The sequence below is a fragment of the Gorilla gorilla genome, chromosome 5, assembly GCF_029281585.2.
Source record: "Gorilla gorilla gorilla isolate KB3781 chromosome 5, NHGRI_mGorGor1-v2.1_pri, whole genome shotgun sequence".
NCBI classification, from domain to species: domain Eukaryota; kingdom Metazoa; phylum Chordata; class Mammalia; order Primates; family Hominidae; genus Gorilla; species Gorilla gorilla.
This window is the reverse complement of record NC_073229.2, coordinates 35,930,526-35,949,787: the sequence shown is the minus strand read 5'-3', so window position 1 is coordinate 35,949,787 and position 19,262 is coordinate 35,930,526. Positions and strand designations below refer to the sequence as shown.

The 19,262-nt window shown below is 38.5% G+C and overlaps 1 protein-coding gene across 3 annotated transcripts in view; it reads left to right on the top strand.

The window, feature by feature from the left end:
- Positions 1–19,262, top strand: part of DEK (DEK proto-oncogene) — a 40,287-nt gene that overhangs the window by 16,314 nt on the left and 4,711 nt on the right. For all 3 annotated transcript variants that reach the window (XM_063707364.1, XM_055390687.2, XM_055390688.2), the window contains exons 8-9: positions 10,634–10,769; positions 11,555–11,703. In XM_063707364.1, coding sequence (XP_063563434.1) covers positions 10,634–10,769; positions 11,555–11,703 — 285 coding nt within the window. The remainder of the gene's footprint in view (positions 1–10,633; positions 10,770–11,554; positions 11,704–19,262) is intronic.

The following is a 19,262-nucleotide window of genomic DNA, read 5'->3' as shown; positions in this document are numbered from 1 at the left end:
ATAGTATTAGCCTCATAGGGTCATATTAAAGGATTTTATTTAAAATACTTAGAGCGGTGCCTGGTGCATATAGTATGTAAGTATTAGTTGCTATTATTATTAGAATTAAAATGATGTTTTATGACAAGTAAAACTTCTAAATCGAATCTTCTTGTCATTACTAGGTGCAGGTTAAAAAGTGAGGACAGGCCGGGCGTGGTGACCCATGCCTGTAATCCCAGCACTTTGGGAGGCCGAGGCGGGCGGATCACCTGAGGTCGGGAGTTCCAGACCAGCCTGACCAACATGGAGAAACCCCGTCTCTACTAAAAATACAGAATTAGCTGGGCGTGGTGGTGCATGCCGATAATCCCAGCTACTCGGGAAGGCTGAGGCAGGAGAATTGCTTGAACCCGGGAGGCAGAGGTTGCAGTGAGCTGAGATCGCACCATTGTTCTTCAGCCTGGGCAACGAGCGAAACTCCGTCTCAAAAAAAAAAAAGAGAGCATTTTATACTCATTTTTAAAATTTGCTTTCTAAATTGTTGTCCCATAGTTCTGTAGAGGTAGTTGAACTTGGTGTATGCAGATGATATCTGATTTATACCCATATTGGTTGGTTCCAGGATAATAATCACAAGTGGAACCATCTCACTATAAATCAAACCTTTACCTTCTGTAGTGCCCTAATCTAGGGTCTGTGAGTAGAAACCCAGGTCAATTGATGAAAATCCATGGGAGAAGAAAATGTAAAAATGCTTTCAGACATTAGGTATATGAAATCACACAATATAAAAGCTATATCATATTTTATTAGAGGAATTTTTTTGCTACCTTTGCTAGTACTTGACAGATTTTATAAAATGTAAAATAAAATTTGGACTGAGAAATTGTTTCCCCCCCTTTTTTTTCCCTGATAAATGTCTCTCCAACAAGCATTGTTGCTTTAAATTTAGCACTGTCTTCAGCTTTTTATTGCTGATTCAGTTTCTGTGAAAGGCCTTTGAAAGGTAAGTTCTGGCAGGAGGAACAGTGTATCTGTGGCAACTTTGTTTTTCCTTATTCCATTTTGTGAAGACTCAGTTCTAAATGGCAGCCATGTTAGGAACTTCATAAATGGAGCTATTTTTGGTCATTACTATGGAAGGACCTCTTTTCTAAGAAGTCATAAAGAAAAGTTGCAAGTTAGTCACAAAAGTTTTGGATTGCCTGTAGATTTCTTTATGATAGGAAATTAGTGAGTTAATATTCTGTTTATTTTCTGACACAGATTTTTCTTTGATAAATAAAAGACTCTTATTCATTAAGATCAGCTTCTTGTTCTGTTTTTCTTGGAGTAAATAACTGAATTTGGGTAGATTGATTTTACTTTGTTCAGTTTCGTCTGTAAAATGAGGGTTTTGAACTGTATGTTCAAATATACTCTATTCATTGTTGAAGTAAGAAATCTTATGCAAGCCGAGTAAGTTTATAGTTCTTCTTTGGCTAATTATGTGAGGTTAAATTGTATTTATTTTCCTCCTAGTTTCATGTTTAACTTTAGATGTGTAGAAGACTAAGGTGTTTATAAGTAAATTCAATGTTAAGATGAAATCACTGAAATCCATATAGTTAATTGAAATGACAGTTTTACAAAAGTAATTTAAAAGAAAATGTCAGATTTAGCATATTAGCTGATAATTGCTAAAGCACTTGTTTGAGGTTGTCTGTACCTGTACCTCTACCTCTGTTTTTATGATGTGCAGTGAGTGAGTCACAATAGTTTTGCAATTCTTTTCCTTGTAATTAAATAAAAGAGTATTCTTTGTGAGAGTAACTTCAGAAAGAAATTCCTTTATAAAAGAGCCATTTTGAATTTCCTTATTAGCTTGTCTCTTGGACATTGGCTTTTTAGGACAGTAAAAGGAGAGCAATTGGGAAGGAAGTGGTGGATGATTTTCTTTTTTTCTTTTGATGAGAAATAGGAAAATAAACAGGTTATTTTCTCTAAATTGATTATGAAAATCAGCTGGTTCCTATGTTGGATTAGCTTCTTCAGGGCAGGATTGCTAAAATGAGTGTATTAGTCCTTTCTCACGCTGTTAATAAAGACATACCCAAGACTGAGTAATTTATAAAGGAGTTTAGTTGACTCACAGTTCTACATGGCTGGGGTGACCTCACAATCATGGTGGAAGGCGAATGAGGAGCAAAGACACATCTTACTCGGCAGCAAGCAAGAGGGTATGTATAGGGCAACTCCCTTTTATAAAACCATCAGATCTGGTGAGACTTTTTCACTATCATGAGAACAGCATGAGAAAAACCCACCCTCGTGATTCAGTTACCTCCCACTGGGTCCCTCCCACGACGTGGGGATTATTACAATTCAAGGTGAGATTTGGGTGGGGACACAGAGCCAAACCGTATCAATGAGCCGTTGAGGTTAAACCACATTTGGTCATAAACCACATTTGGTGATGCTGTTCACAGGTGTTAACCTTGAGGCATAGAGAAATTACTGCAGAGTACAGAAAAAAGGGGGAAATAGTACGTATTGGAGAAAACAATTCTAACAGTCTTTTAGACCCTTTAAAAGCATATTTTATTTCTTTTTCATCTTATCCTAATACCTCTTCAATTTTTATTTTCAAGTGTTTTTATAGCGCATACGTATCTCGAAAGTATGAAACAAACTGTGGAGTTTTATGAGTATTTAGAATTTATCTGAATGTTGCCATATGTTATCAGGAATGTTTTCTGCTGAAATAATTCTCAGCCTTACTAATAATGTTCGAAACAGGAGTTTATTTTTCTTTCATGACAAGAGGCCCACAGACAGGGAATTCTAGGGCCAGTACAGCAGTTCAAGAAAGGAATTGAGGATGTGGGTACCATCCTTTCCTGATCTCTCATCTTTAGTATATGGCAATTAACTTCATGATCACAAGGTGGTGGTTTTACCTTTAGACATTGTATTCATGTTCCAGATAAGGAAGAGCAAAAGGTTTTCTTCTAATGATGTTTTGGCTTTTTTCCCTGAATGGGATGCCTTTTACCAGAGATCTCCATATACATGGCATCAGCCAGCACTTTGTCGTCTGCCCACCTAACTGCAAGAGAAGCTCTGAGATCTAGGTGTCAGATTTCCTACCTTTATAAGAGGAAGGCAGATCAAAAGTGGGTGGTTCAGTGAGCCATCCTACAATGTTTGCCAAGTCAGAGAAACTCCATTATAATTTTTGGTAAACTATCTGTTTGAACCATTCAAGGGATTATCTGGTAGTGGTAAGGTGAATGTGAAAGTTTTGTTAGTCCTTTCACATTGTGTTTTAGAAAACTAAACTATCTCTTCCTCTCATACGTTGATCAGAGGAATTGCAAAATCTGTATAAACCATTTAAACCTTTTGTTGGAAGGCAGAATTGAATAATCACCATACTAAAACCCATTTAAACTTGCTTTCATAATCTTCTGTGAAATATAGCTAGACTTGCACATTCTTTCCTCTTGGCATTCTGAGTTTTCTCAGCCAAATTGTTGAAAGAATAGTGTATTTTAAGCTAATTTTTATTTTGTTCATCTGTTCACCCAGTACAACCTTTCTGCTGTGAGGACAGAATTCTGGCTCTGTGACAGGCGTCTTTTTTGGAGACCCTCCTTCAAGAGCCCTGCTGCCTATAAATCATAGGTAAGCCTTGCTTTCCCAAGATTTTTTTTTTGCCTGCCTTCAAAAAGTGCTTATGTCATTCCTCTGATTCTGTACCTTCATGGTTATCAGAGACAGGGAGAATCCCCTTCATGTTTTTGAAACTTCTGTATTACTGATCCTTTAAAAATTTAGGTTATAGTACATTGTACTATCTGAAATTAATGGCAGCTGTTCATTTTTATTTGTTCCCCTTTAGAACATCTGAAATAGTTGATGGTCCTGATTGAACCACTCAGCATATAGAGAAGTAGCAAACTCAAATCTTTAAATCTCATGACAATTTGGAAATCAGCTTTTTCTTTATTCTTTTTTTTAAAAAAACTTACCTAATTTTCCCCCCATTTTGTTAAAAGACTCAGTCTTGTCTCCACTTAGGTTAAATAACAAGATGTTAACCGTTGTGAGTATTTTCAACATTATTTCCTCAATGCCATATAATGTTTTTTATTATAATCACTAAAGTTTTCAAGATATTTTGAAAGAGACTTAAAATGGGGGTCAGTACTTTACTTATTTTTGAGACAGAGTCGTACGTCTTACTCTGTTGCCCAGGCTGGAGTACAGTGGTGAGATCATGGCTCACTGCAGCCTTGAACTCCAGGGCTCAAGTGATCCTGCCACCAAGTGGCTAGCAATTTTTAAATTTTTTGTAGAGAGAGGTTCTTGCTCTGTTGCCCACTGGCTTTTGATTTCTGAGGTAACCACTTTTTGATCGCTCAAGTCAGTGAATTGGGAGTATGCTAAGTGCTGTTAGGGTTACAGAAGATATTTTCCAAGCAAATGCCATTTGATACTTAGCATTATAGGATTTCTAAAGAAGGAAAATCTTCATGCCTCTTGAGGAAAGGCTTTGGGTAGAAGTGGAAGTACTACCAATTCAAGTTGACCTTGGGAATGGAGAGGAAAGTTGTACGTGTGAACAAAGATAAGGAACAGGGAAGGCAGGGTGCCTTTGACTAACTTGTGGTTAGAGTTGTGTGCCCAGAAGTAGAGCAATGAGAGATGATACTAAGGTAATGTAGGTTGAACCCATACTATAGAGAACCCATGAAGCTGGGCATTGTTGTGTGACTAATATGTTTGGTGGTAGATTCATTATTCTCACTCATTCAAAATGATTGTCTTATTCTATACCTGAGCATTTTACTAAGTGGGAGAAAAAAAAATGAGACACGTCCTCTGGTCTTCCAGGAAGTACCACTCAGTAAGCATTTATTAGCACCTGCAAGGAAGAAACTATTCAAAGTGTGTATGCCATGTGCTTTCACATCTTGCATCTCATTTAGTCTTGACTCCATGAGAGGTGAGGTATATCTCCTCATTTTTGTATTTGAGGATATAATAAATATATAAGGAACCTTTTTTAGTGCTTTCTCTTTACAGTAGTCACCTCTTACCTGAAAGGAGTACATTTCAAGACCCCCAGTGTATGCCTGAAACTGCAGATCATGCCAAGCCCGATTGCTGTCATTTGGGACATGTTTCTGTTCACGTTTCCCACCCTCAAATTATGCCTTTTTCATCATAACTAAGCACTTATCCTGCACTGTGGCCATAACTTTCGCAGTTTGAGGTTTGACAGCAGAGCCAGCGCAAAGTTCTTTTCCCTTCACAATTTCACATATAGAAGATTTGTTCTTACTATAGATCTTAGAAACCTCAACGTACGATTTTTTTCTTTCCTTGAGTAAAGAGCTTTCACTTAAAAGAACCCACTTTATGGCTTCTCTTTGGCGTGTTTGAATTGCCAACATTACTACTTCTGGGCTTTGGGGCCATTATTAAGTCACATAAGGGTACTTGGGCACAAGCACAATGATACTGCAACAGTTGATAGGATAACCAAGATGGCTGCTAGTGACTAATGGGGCCAAGGTTCTGGGAGCATCTACAGTGTGGATATGCTGGACAAAGGGATGATCCACATCCCGGGCAGAAGTGAGCAGGATGACATGAGATTTCATCACACTACTCAGAACAGCATGCAATTTTAAATTTATGAGTTTACTTCTAGAATTTTCCATTTAATATTTTCAGACTATGGTTGACAACAGGTAGTTGAAACCACGTGCAGAAAGAGAAACCATAGATAAAGGGAGACTGCCGTATTCTTCTTCTTTTTTGAGACAGAGTCTTGCTTTGTTGCCCAGGCTGGGGTACAGTGGCACGATCGATACTCACTGCCACCTCCACCTCCCAGGTTCAGCAATTCTCGTGGCACAGCCACCCTAGTAGCTGGGTCCACAGGTGCATGCCACCACGCCTGACTAATTTTTTGTAGAGACGGCGTTTCACGATGTTGCCAGGCTGGTCTCGAACTCCTGGCCTCCCAAAGTGCTGGGATTACAGGGTTGAGCCACCGTGCATGGCTTCCTATTCTTTCTAAAGCTTCTTGTTTATGTACTTCTATCTTCAGAGTTCTCTCTAGAATTCCTGATTTAGATCAAAATTTGATTTTAAGCAATAGCTTTAAGAAAGTTAGAGTATAAATCGACTTGTGCTTATCAGAACTTAAAACTAAAAGCTATTAAAAACTTGATAATTGGAGGAATTGTCCTGTTGATTGCTTTATATGGTTCCTGCCTTTACTGTATATAGCTCCAATAATTCAAAATCTAGGAATCAGCAGGCAGTGTAGCCTGTATGCCAAGTCCAGCCTACAGCCTGTTTTTATACAGCCCTCAAGCTCAGAATGGTTTTTCCATTTTTAAATGATTGTTTAAAAAAATGAATATGCAACAAAGATTATATGTAGCCGGGAAAGCTGAAAATATTTACTATCTGGCACTTTAAAGAAAAGTCTTGGTGACAAATCTAGTCCATAAATGTGCTTTTCATTTTATGTGGTATAGCTAGATGAGTCAGCTCTGGAGCTTCAAAAACATATACAGGTGCTCAGGAATCAGGATGTTTGGCTGTAACACCCTTGTTCTTACAGCTTCACAATACCTTCCATAAAGTAGGGATAATGAATTGCAGGCCAAGTACTTTGAGAGTATGGATTAATCAAATTGATGGTATTGTGAAAGATTTAGAGGAGGTAATTGTTAAGCTAGGTTTAGAATCATGAGTGGGGTTTTCCTAAGTACAGGGGAGGAATGAAAGTAATGAAGATTTGAAAGTTCATGTAAAATTAAAGGGGACATTGTTTAACCTGCCTTGTCAGCTCTCCTTGTGTTTTTTTCTGTTACCTCCAAATTCTGGTTACCCGTATTTACCTTGACAGACAAAAATTGTCCATTGTGTCCTAATACCAACGTATGTCCTTTGAGATGCCCCCATTTTCCAGAGACCTATTCCTCCTATACCTAATAACCTTCAGGGCAGCCGAAGTGATGAAAACCTGCAGGACTAAAGCACAAGATACAAATTCATTAGTAGTTTTACTGTTCAGCTTTCATGATTTCTTAACTCAGCATTAATCTAAAAAAGAGACTTTACCAAATTCCTACCTTAACTTTGTCACAGAAGAATTTACAGCTGGTTGCTAAAGATAAATGAAATTCTGTATAAATGAGATGACGTATTACTATAGATGTTCGTGGGCCATGTCATATCTACCATAATGTAGTGAAGTAAGTGCGATATATCATGGCTAGTTAATACAGTTGTTATTGAGTTTGTCTCACTGTGTTTATAATTTCCAGTCTGTGTATCTGCCCTGCTTTTAAAAAAAAGAAAATTAGTTTTTTAGAGATAGGGTCTTCTGATTTTGCCCAGGCTGGTCTCGAACCTCTGGCCTCAAGTGATCCTCCCATCTCAACCCCCTAAAGTGTTGGGATTACAGGATTCAGCCACTGCACCCTGCTTTTTGAAAACACTTAGAAAGTTTAAGTTACTGGAGGAAATTATATTTGCATAATCAAAGAATTTCTCATTCTGCAAAAGGAAGCACTCAGTAATAATAGTTAATATTTAGTGTTTACTATTTGCCAGGTACTACTAAAAATACTTTTCATCTGTTAATGTATCTACTCCCCATAAAACCATAGGAACTATTGTTTCTTTTGTTTTGTAAATGAGACAAGGGCCCAGAGATGTACTGGGGCTGGAATTTGAAACCAGGCAGCTTGCTGCTAGAGCCTGTATTCTTTGAACTATTATGTCGTATATTTTTCTTTAGTGCTTGTGCAGTGTATTTGCAGTCTTCTAGAAATTTTAATAGATGACAGGCTAGTTGTCCGTTTAGAAAAACTGTAGAACATTATCCTTTACAGCAGATATGAAATGTAGAAAGATGTGGTTTTGTTATACAGAAGTAAGATTTTATGGAGATGGCTTGTTATTTATTATTATTAATGTTTATGCTTTGACAAACTGTCACTACTCACAATTTGCAGGTTTTAAAATGATGCCATGTTGTGTATCACATCTAAAATTTTAATGGCAAGCCTTAAAAGGCTTTGGAAGTATTTTAGTTATCTAATTCTGATTTTCTAATTTGAATGGAGATTGAGTAATTATTGATAATATTGTTTCTTTTGCTCAACCTTCAACCCTTTCAGTAATAACTTACTTTCTTGTACCTGCAAGTCCAGATTTTATTACCCTTTAACTAAAAAATGATATATAATCATGATTATTGTATTCTGTGTATTAAGTGTGCTAAAGAACTTAAGAATTTTTAGGATTCCCTTTCAGAGCCTAATATATAGTTCACATGAACTGGGTGGACACTTAATGAACCTTAAAACTTAGTTTAAGTTCGTCATAAAAAACAACAAATCATTGATACTTGTCCTATAGCCCCACACCGTCTAGAACATCTCTTAGGATTAGGAAGTAAGTTAAAATGGCCTGTAAATCGCAAAAGTCCATGGGAAATTCATATACTTACTTTTAGAAGCATGTCAGCCCCTTGACACCTTAAAAATGTATTTTTTAGTAGCAGTTAAACTACATGCTTCCCAGCCAGTGGTATATTATTGAGGTATTGCAGGGTGATGGTAGGCTTGTATAAATAGGTACAGTGATGGTATATTAGCAAAAAGAAAGACAAACACTAAAATCCAGCCAGGTGAGGTGGTGTGTGCCTGTAGTCCCAACTACTCAGGAGCCTGAGGTGGGAGGATTGTTTGAGTCTAGCATGGGTAACATAGCGAGACCATCTCTTTTTTTTTTTTTTTTTTTTTTTTTAAAAAAAAGACACTAAAATCCAATGAATAGCTTGAGGCCACTTTTGGAACAGATTGATCTGTATACTTTAATCTAAAGGATAGGTTCAACACAGTGCTTATGTCTTTAAAAACAGGTTGACTTGGCCGGGCACAGTGGCTCACGGCTGTAATCCCAGCACTTTGAGAGACCAAAGTGAGTGGATCACCTGAGGTCGGGAGTTCCTGACCAGCCTGGCCAACATGGAGAAACCCCGTCTCTACTAAAAATACAAAAGTAGCCGGGTGTGGTGGCGCATGCTTGTAATCCCAGCTATTCAAGAGGCTGAGGCAGGAGAATCACTTGAACCTGGGAGGCAGAGGTTGCGGTGAGCCGAGATCATGCCATTGCACGCCTGCTCCTGCCTGGGCAACAAGAGCGAGACTCCATCTCAAAAAAAAAAAAAAACCAAGTTGCTTTAGGATAACACTCAGGAATCAAGAGTGTTAAACATTTGGAGAAACATTCTGTCAAGTGATTGCAGTAGTTTTGGTGTGTAAATGGGAGAATTTAAAATATCTTGGAATGTTTAATAGGAAGCTTTTCCTTTGGGAATATTAATTAAACTAAGAATTAATGCTTTCTAATTTCACAGGCTCCACATGAGACAAAGTATGAACTCTGATTGTGTCTTATTTATTTATTTTTTTTTTGAGACAGTCTCTCTCCTGGAGTGCAGTGTCACGATCTCCACTCACTGCAACCTCCGTCTCCAGGGTTCAAGCAATTCTCTTGCCTCAGCCTCCTGAGTAGCTGAGACTACCGGTGCCCACCACCACACCCAGCTAATTTTTGTATTTTTAGGAGAGACAGTGTTTCACCATGTTGACCAGGATGGTCTCAGTCTCTTGATCTCATGATCCACCCGCCTTGACCTCCCAAAGTGCAGGAATTACAGGCATGAGCCACCATGCCTGGCCTGTCATTTTAATCTATCCATATTTATGTATTTTGTTTGTGTCTAATCACCTATGGGTTAGTGTTTAAAAACACAAGTTCTGGAGTCACATCTATATTTGAATCTTGCATGTTTATTAATGTGACTGTGGACAAGGTAACCACACTGAGCCTTAGTTTCCTCATATAGTCATAAATATTTATTGAGCAACTACTGTATATCAGAGACTATTTTAGGAGTTAGGGAAACATCAGTGAACACAAGATTCTAGGCCAGGTGTGGTGGCTCATGCCTGTAATCCCAGCACTTTGGGAGGCCAAGGCAGGCAGATCATCTGAGGTCAGGAGTTGAAGACCAGCCTGGCCAACATGGCAAAACCTCATCTCTACTAAAAATACAAAAATTAGCCGGGTGTGGTGGCGAGCACCTGTAATCCCAGCTACTAGGGAGGCAGAGACAGGAGAATTCGCTTGAACCCGGGAGGGCAGAGGTCGCAGTGAACCAAGATCGTGCCACTGCACTCCAGCCAGGGTGACGCTGCGAGACTCTGTCTCAAAAAAAAAAAAAAGATTCCAGTTGAAAGAGAGAGAACATAAATAAGAGAAGATAATATTATCTATATGTAGGGGTCCCCCCCAAGATTAAGTAGAGTAATGCATATGTAGTTTATCCATAGTGTTGAATAAATATGGGCAACTGTTTTGTGTGTGTGATTGTGATTTGTCATGCTTAGACTTGTGTTGGGATAAAATTGTTGTATATTAGTCATCTCCCAAAAAGAATTTTTAATTGCTGATACCAAATATATTAGTTTTCTCTAATATTATTAAGGGGTATAGGGGAAGTAGAGGGATGGGATGGGATAGCATTGAATTTCATCAATATGTGTACTTTTACTTTCTTTTGTAACAGCCACCAAAAAAGACAGCCAAAAGAGAAAAACCTAAACAGAAAGCTACTTCTAAAAGTAAAAAATCTGTGAAAAGTGCCAATGTTAAGAAAGCAGATAGCAGCACCACCAAGAAGAATCAAAACAGTTCCAAAAAAGGTATGTTAGAAATAACATTAATCAGCAACCTTAAAGATATAGCATATATTAATATGTTGTACATAGTATTTAAGTGTGTGGAGGAAACAGGTAAACTGCAGAGAACATTGCGGGGAGAAGTAATACAGGTTGAATATCCCTTATCTGAAATGCTTGGGACAGGAAGTGATTCAGATTTTGCAATATATATATATATAGAGAGAGAGAGCGAGACAGAGAGAGAGATATCTTGGGGATGGGACCCAGTCTAAACATGAAATTCATTCATGTTTCATATTCATCTTAAATAGCCTGAAGATAGTTTAATATTTTAACTAAATAAATTATTTATTGCAGTGGTGCCATTACAGCTCACTGTAGCCTTGACCTGCTGGACTCAAGCGAGTTTCCTATCTTGGCCCCCTAGAGCACTGGGTTTACAGGCTTGGACCACTGCCCTTGGCCTGAAACCAAGTTTTGACTGCGACCCGTCACATGAGGTCGGGTATGGAATTACCTCCTGGTGGTGTCATGTTGGTGCTCTGAAAAGCTGGATTTTGGAACATTTCAGGTTTTGGATTTTTGGATTAGGGATGCCCAACCTGTATACCAGTTTTTTATAGTTTTTGATTTTTCAATTTGACTAAAATTTGTATGCATGTTTTATAGGTAACTATAGAGTAGTGATTTATAATTTTTTTGATCCAGTACCCCTTTGAGAATCTGTTGAAAGCTTAAAATTCATCTCAGCCTTTGTTAAATGTTAATTTACTATGTCAGAAAAATTATTATTATATTACTTTTAGAAAGTGAGTCTGAGGATAGTTCAGATGATGAACCTTTAATTAAAAAGTTGAAGAAACCCCCTACAGATGAAGAGTTAAAGGAAACAATAAAGAAACTACTGGCCAGTGCTAACTTGGAAGAAGTCACAATGAAACAGATTTGCAAAAAGGTAATTAGACAAATGTTTAGATTATTTTGCTTTTGCTAGAAAAATTCTTTCACTTATCTCTGAATTTGAAGCTAAATACTTATGTGCATTCACTTATTGAAGAAAGATTTATTGAACTACTATATGCCAGATCTCCTTACAGGTGCTGGGATACCACTTTAAATAAAATAGTCAAAGTCTCTGTCCTAATGGAGTTATTTTGTAAATAACATTAGAATGAATAAAGTTAGAGTGAATAAAATTAAAGTGATACATTCCAAACCACATAGGAAACTTTTTCTGATCTGTAGGTTGTTTCTATTGATGCATCCTTAGTTTATGTTAGTTTAAAGAAGCAGAATCTCATGAACCGTCTTATTCTCTTCTTAGTGTGATAAATGAGCTGTTATAGATTAGGTTCTTAACTCAGACTTCTGCAGCGTTTTTCTAATATTTCTAATACTTCTCAGGAAGTAAAGTGGCCTAGTCTTGAATATGATTCCATAGGGATTCTATGGAAATTTTAGAAACTTGTCTGTTGGCGTAAAATAAAATTACAATTTGGAATGTACCACAAGTGGAATAGTCTGTGCTTTTTTAAAGGACATTGATTATTATTTTGTTCATTCATTCACCATTAATTGATTCTCTACTACATTTCAGGCACTGGGCTAAATGTTACAGGTAGAAGCTAGATGTGGTGGCTCACGCCTGTAATCCCAACACTTTGATAGGCTGAGGCAGGAGGACTGCTTGAGGCCAGGAGTTCAAGACCAACCTGGGCAGCATAGTGAGATCCCATCTCTACCAAAAAAAATTTTTTTTAAATGTTACAGGTGGAACCAGAGAAGCCATTACTTAGCTTTCAAGAGGAGCTTACAGTCTAGTGGGATAGAAAGAGATAAATATTTTAGTAATTAAAATATTGTAAGCGAGGGCTGTGTTAGGAGAATATGGAAGGTACTGCAGCGCCACGGAACAAGCACCCTACTTGAGGCTGGGGGAATCTGGAAAAGCATCTTGGAAGAGTTCTTAACAATTTCCTAGTGGAGCATCACCCATTCTATACAGTTGAGGAACAATAACACATTAACCAAAACAATAATTGAAAGGAATAGTATTAGTTCAACATGTCTCAAGACTAGGATTGGAAAGAAGTCCTCACAGAAGTTAGGAGAAAATATTAGAGTTTTGCAGATCTTAAATATGCCATGTTAGAGTATGAGTTTCTTCCTGAAATAAATGAGGAATTCAGAGGCTATGTAGATTATTGAGATTTAGCAGGGGCATAACACAATCATATTTTTATTTTTTAAAAGTTATCCTAGAAACATTAAGAACAATGCAATAGCAAAGGATGAGATGAGAGAGGCAGGACACCCAGTTATATCATCATTAAAATGACAGTGTGGAGTGGAGAGGAAGTCAAAGAGAAATTAGTTCTGTCCATTGGAAGGATTTTTGTGAATACCTTCATGTAAATTTTTTAAAGGGATTAATAACATGGAGAGGTCAGGTGAGAAGGACCTGACCTGTTTTGGAGTCTGCAATTAGGAGACGATGACATAGGGTGGTAAAAGCAAGAGTTATTAATGAATAGTGAGGAAAATGAACAAAGTAACTTCTGTTTCAAGCAGCTGTCTTTGGAAGGAAATTAGTGGGTAAATGGGGGTAGGTGAGAAAGTATTTTTAATGGGCAGTAGGGGTGGAGGGGAGAAAGCAATTTGGTGGGAAAGGAGAAGTTACAGGAGAGGTGAAGGGTGGTCCTGTGGAGGCAAAGAAAATTAAGAACCATTGATGAATCCAGATACAACTGGAGGGGAAAGAGCTGTCAGAAAATTGAAGGAATTCATAATAATGGCTTTTTGGCTGACAGTAGCAGTGTGACACTTGAATAAGGAGATGAAACTGCCATTGGTGGAAATGAAAGGAGAGAGCCTGACTGGGAGCTTCAGGGGGAGGAGCCTTTGAAGATGAATGCCATGAACTGAAAATGAGACCAGTCTCTTCAAAGTTATTTTCCCACAGCAAACTGTAGTCTGGGCTTAACCATAGAAAAATGAGTGGTTAGACCAATTCGGGATTGGGGTTTTGCAGGGAAAGAATAAGGGGCAAACAATTTTTTTCTTTTTTTTAATACTTTAAGTTCTAGGATGCATGTGCACAACGTGCAGGTTACATATATATATCCATGTGCCATGTTGATGTGCTGTACCCATTAACTGGTCATTTACATGAGGTGTATCTCCTAATGCTATCCCTCCCCCGTCCCCCCTACCCCACAACAGGCCCCGATGTGTGATGTTCCCCTTCCTGTGTCCAAGCGTTCTCATTGTTCAGTTCCCACCTATGAATGAGAACATGCAGTGTTTGGTTTTCTGTCCTTGCGATAGTTTACTGAGAATGATGGTTTCCAGCTTCATCCATGTCCCTACAAAGGACGTGAACTCATCCTTTTTTATGGCTGCATAGTATTCCATGGTGTATATGTGCCACATTTTCTTAATCCAGTCTATCATTTGGGTTGGTTCCAAGTCTTTGCTGTTGTGAATAGTGCTGCAATAAACATACGTGTGCATGTGTCTTTATAGTAGCATGATTTATAATCCTTTGGGTATATACCCAGTATTGGGATGGCGGGGTCAAATGGTATTTCTGGTTCTAGATCCTTGAGGAATCGCCACACTGTATTCCACAATGGTTGAACTAGTTTACAGTCCCACCAGCAGTGTAAAAGTGTTCCTATTTCTCCACATCCTCTCCAGCACCTGTTGTTTCCTGACTTTTTAATGATCTCCATTCTAACTGGTGTGACATGGTATCTCATTGTGGTTTTGATTTGCATTTCTCTGACGGCCAGTGATGATGAGCATTTTTTCATGTGTCTGTTGGCTGCATAAATGTCTTCTTTTGAGAAGTGTCTGTTCATATCCTTTGCCCACTTTTTGATGGTGTTGTTTGATTTTTTCTTGTAAATTTAAGTTCTTTGTAGATTCTGAATATTAGCCCTTTGTCAGATGAGTAGATTGCAAAAATTTTCTCCCATTCTGTAGGTTGCCTATTCACTCTGATGGTAGTTTCTTTTGCTGTGCAGAACCTCTTTAGTTTAATTAGATCCCATTTGTCAATTTTGGCTTTTGTTGCCATTGCTTTGGTGTTTTAGCCATGAAGTCCTTGCCCATGCCTATGTCCTGAATAGTATTGCCTAGGTTTTCTTCTAGGGTTTTTATGGTTTTAGGTCTAACGTTTAAGTCTTTAATCCGTCTTGAATTAATTTTTGTATAAGGTGTAAGGAAGGGATCCAGTTTCAGCTTTCTACATATGGCTAGCCAGTTTTCCCAGCACCATTTATTAAATAGGGAATCCTTTCCCCATTTCTTGTTTTTGTCAGGTTTGTCAAAGATCATATGGTTGAAGATGTGTGGTATTATTTCCGAGGGCTCTGTTCTGTTCCATTGGTCTATATCTCTGTTTTGGTACCAGTACCATGCTGTTTTGGTTACTGTAGCCGTATAGTATAATTTGGTTACTATACCCTTATAGTATAGGTAGTGTGATGCCTCCAGCTTTGTTCTTTTGGCTTAAGATTGTTTTGGCAATGCGGGCTCTTTTTTGATTCCATATGAACTTTAAAGTAGTTTTTTCCAATTCTATGAAGAAAGTGATTGGGGATGGCATTGAATCTATAAATTATCTATGGCCATTTTCAAGATATTGATTCTTCCAATCCTTGAGCATGGAATGTTCTTCCATTTGTTTGTGTCCTCTTTTATTTTGTTGAGTAGTGGCTTGTAGTTCCCCTTGAAGAGGTCCTTCACATCCCTTGTTAAGTTGGATTCCTAGGTATTTTATTCTCTTTGAAGCAATTGTGAATGGGAATTCACTCATTATTTGGCTCTCTGTCTGTTATGGGTGTATAGGAATGCTTGTGATTTTTGCACATTGATTTTGTATCCTGAGACTTTGCTGAAGTTGCTTATCAGCTTAAGGAGATTTTGGGCTGAGACGATGGAGTTTTCTAAATATAGAATCATGTCATCTGCAAACAGGGACAATTTGAGTTCCTCTTTTCCTAATTGAATACCCTTTCTTTCTCCTGCATGATTGCCCTGGCCAGAACTTCCAGCACTATGTTGAATACTAGTGGTGAGAGAGGGCATCCCTGTCTTGTGCCAGTTTTCAAAGGGAATGATTCCAGTTTTTGCCCATTCAATATGATAATGGCTGTGGGTTTGTCATAAATAGCTCTTTATTATTTTGAGATACGTCGCATCACTACCTAATTTATTGAGAGTTTTTACCATGAAGGGCTGTTGAATTTTGTCGAAGGCCTTTTCTGTATCTATTGAGATAATCTTGTGGTTTTTGTCTTTGGTTCTGTTTATATGATGGAATACGTTTGTTGATTTGCGTGTGTTGAACCAGCCTTGCATGCCAGGGATGAAGTCCACTTGATCATGGTAGATAAGGTTTTTGATTTGCTGCTGGATTCGGTTTGCCAGTATTGTATTGAGGATTTTTGCATCGATGTTCATCAGGGATATTGGTCAAAAATTCTCTTTTTTTGTTGTCTGTCTGCCAGGCTTTGATATCAGGATGATGGTGGCCTCATAAAATGAGTTACGGAGGATTCCCTCTTTTTCTATTCATTGGAATAGTTTTAGAAGTAATGGTATCAGTTCCTCCTTGTACGTCTGGTAGAATTCAGCTGTGAATCCGTCTGGTCCTGAACTTTTTTTGGTTGGTAGGCTGTTAATTATTGCCTCAATTTCAGAACCTGTTATTGGTCTAATCAGGGATTCAACTTCTTCCTGGTTTAGTCTTGGGAGGGTGTATGTGTCCAGGAATTTATCCATTTCATCTAGATTTCCTAGTTTATTTGCGTAGAGGTGTTTGTAGTATTCTCTGATGGTAGTTTGTATTTCTGTGGGATCGGTGGTGATATCCCCTTTATCATTTTTTATTTTGTCTATTTGATTCTTCTCTCTTTTCTTATTAGTCTTGCTAGCGGTCTATCAATTTTATTGATCTTTTCAAAAAACCAGCTCCTGGATTGCTTTTTTTGAAGGTTTTTTTATGTCTCTATCTCCTTCAGTTCTGCTCGGATCTTAGTTATTTCTTGCCTTCTGCTAGCTTTTGAATGTGTTTGCTCTTGCTTCTCTAGTTCTTTTAATTGTGATGTTAGGGTGTCAATTTTCGATCTTTTTTGATTTCTCTTGTGGGCATTTAGTGCTGTAAATTTCCCTCTACACACTGCTTTAAATGTGTCCCAGAGATTCTGGTATGTTGTGTTGTTTTTTTCATTGGTTTCAAAGAACATCTTTATTTCTGCCTTCATTTTGTTACGTACCCAGTAGTCATTCAGGAGCAGGTTCTTCAGTTTCCTGTAGTTGAGCAGTTTTGAGTGAGTTTCTTAATCCTGAGTTCTAGTTTGATTGCACTGTGGTCTGAGAGAGAGTTTGTTAAAATTTTACATTTGCTGAGGAGTGCTTTACTTCCAACTATGTGGTCAATTTTGGAATAAGTGCGATGTAGTGCTGAGAAGAATGTATATTCTGTTGATTTGGGGTGGAAAGTTCTGTAGATGTCTATTAGGTCCACTTGGTGCAGAGCTGAGTTCAATTCCTGGGTATCCTTGTTGACTTTCTGTCTCACTGATATGACTAATGTTGACAGTGTGGTATTAAAGTCTCCCATTATTATTGTGTGGGAGTCTAAGTGTCTTTGTAGGTCTCTAAGGACTTGCTTTATGAATCTGGGTGCTCCTGTATTGGGTGCATATATATTTAGGATAGTTAGCTCTCCTTGATGAATTGATCCCTTTACCATTATGTAATGGCCTTCTTTGTCTCTTTTGATCTTTGTTGGTTTAAAGTCTGTTTTATCAGAGACTAGGATTGCAACCCCTGCTTTTTTTTGTTTTCCATTTGCTTGGTAGATCTTCCTCTATCCCTTCATTTTGAGCCTATGTGTGTCTCTGCACGTGAGATGGGTCTCCTGAATACAGCACACTGATGGATCTTGACTCTATCCAGTTTGTCAGTGTGTGTCTTTTAATTGAAGCATTTAGCCCATTTACATTTAAGGTTAATATTGTTATGTGTGAATTTGATCCTGTCATTATGATGTTAGCTGGTTATTTTGCTCGTTAGTTGATGCAGTTTCTTCCTAGCATCGATGGTCTTTACAGTTTGGCATGTTTTTGCAGTGGCTTGTACCGGTTGTTCCTTTCCATGTTTAGTGCTTCCTTCAGAAGCTCTTGTAAGGCAGGCCTGGTGGTGACAAAATCTCTCAGCATTTGCTTGTCTGTAAAGTATTTTATTTCTCCTTCACTTATGAAGCTTAGTTTAGCTGGATATGAAATTCTGGGTTGAAAATTCTTTTCTTTAAGAATGTCGAATACTGGCCCTCACTCTCTTCTGGCTTGTAGAGTTTTTGCCTAGAGATCCGCTGTTAGTTTGATGGGCTTCCCTTTGTGGGTAACCCGACCTTTCACTCTGGGTGCCCTTAACATTTTTTCCTTCATTTCAGCTTTGGTGAATCTGGCAATTATGTGTCTTGGAGTTGCTCTTCTCGAGGAATATTTTTGTGGTGTTCTCTGTATTTCTTGAATTTGAATGTTGGCCTGCCTTGCTAGATTGGGGAAGTTCTCCTGGATAATATCCTGAAGAGTGTTTTCCAACTTGTTTCCATTCTCCCCGTCACTTTCAGGTACACCAATCAGATGTAGATTTGGTCTTTTCACATAGTCCCGTGTTTCTTGGAGGCTTTGTTCGTTTCTTTTTACTCTTTTTTCTCCAAACTTCTCTTCTCGCTTCATTTCATTCATTTGATCTTCAGTCACTGGTACCCTTTCTTCCAGTTGATCGAATCGGCTACTGAAGCTTGTGCATGCGTCACGTAGTTCTCGTGCCATGGTTTTCAGTGCCATCAGGTCATTTAAGGACTTCTGTACACTGGTTATTCTAGTTAGCCATTCGTCTCATCTTTTTTCAAGGTTTTTAGCTTCCTTGTGATGGGTTCGAACATCCTCCTTTAGCTTGGAGAAGTTTGATCGTCTGAAGCCTTCTCTCAACTCATCAAAGTCATTCTCCGTGCAGCTTTGTTCCATTGCTGGCGAGGAGCTGTGTTCCTTTGGAGGAGAAGAGGCGCTCTAATTTTTAGAATTTTCAGGTTTTCTGCTCTGGTTTCTTCCCATCTTTGTGGTTTTATCTACCTTTGGTCTTTGATGATGGTGACGTACAGATGGGGGTTTGGTGTGGATGTCCTTTCTGTTTGTTAGTTTTCCTTCTAACAGTCAGGACCCTCAGCTGCAGGTCTGTTGGAGTTTGCTGGAGGTCCACTCCAGACCCTGTTTGCCTGGGTATCACCAGTGGAGGCTGCAGAACAGCAAATACTACAGAACAGCAAATGTTGCTGCCTGATCCTTCCTCTGGAAGCTTCGTCTCAGAGTGGCACCCGGCCGTGTGAGGTGTCAGTCAGCTCCTACTGGGAGGTGTCTCCCAGTTAGGCCACTCAGGGGACAGGGACTCACTTGAGGCAGTCTGTCAGAGGTGGAGTCTACAGAGGCAGTCAGGCCT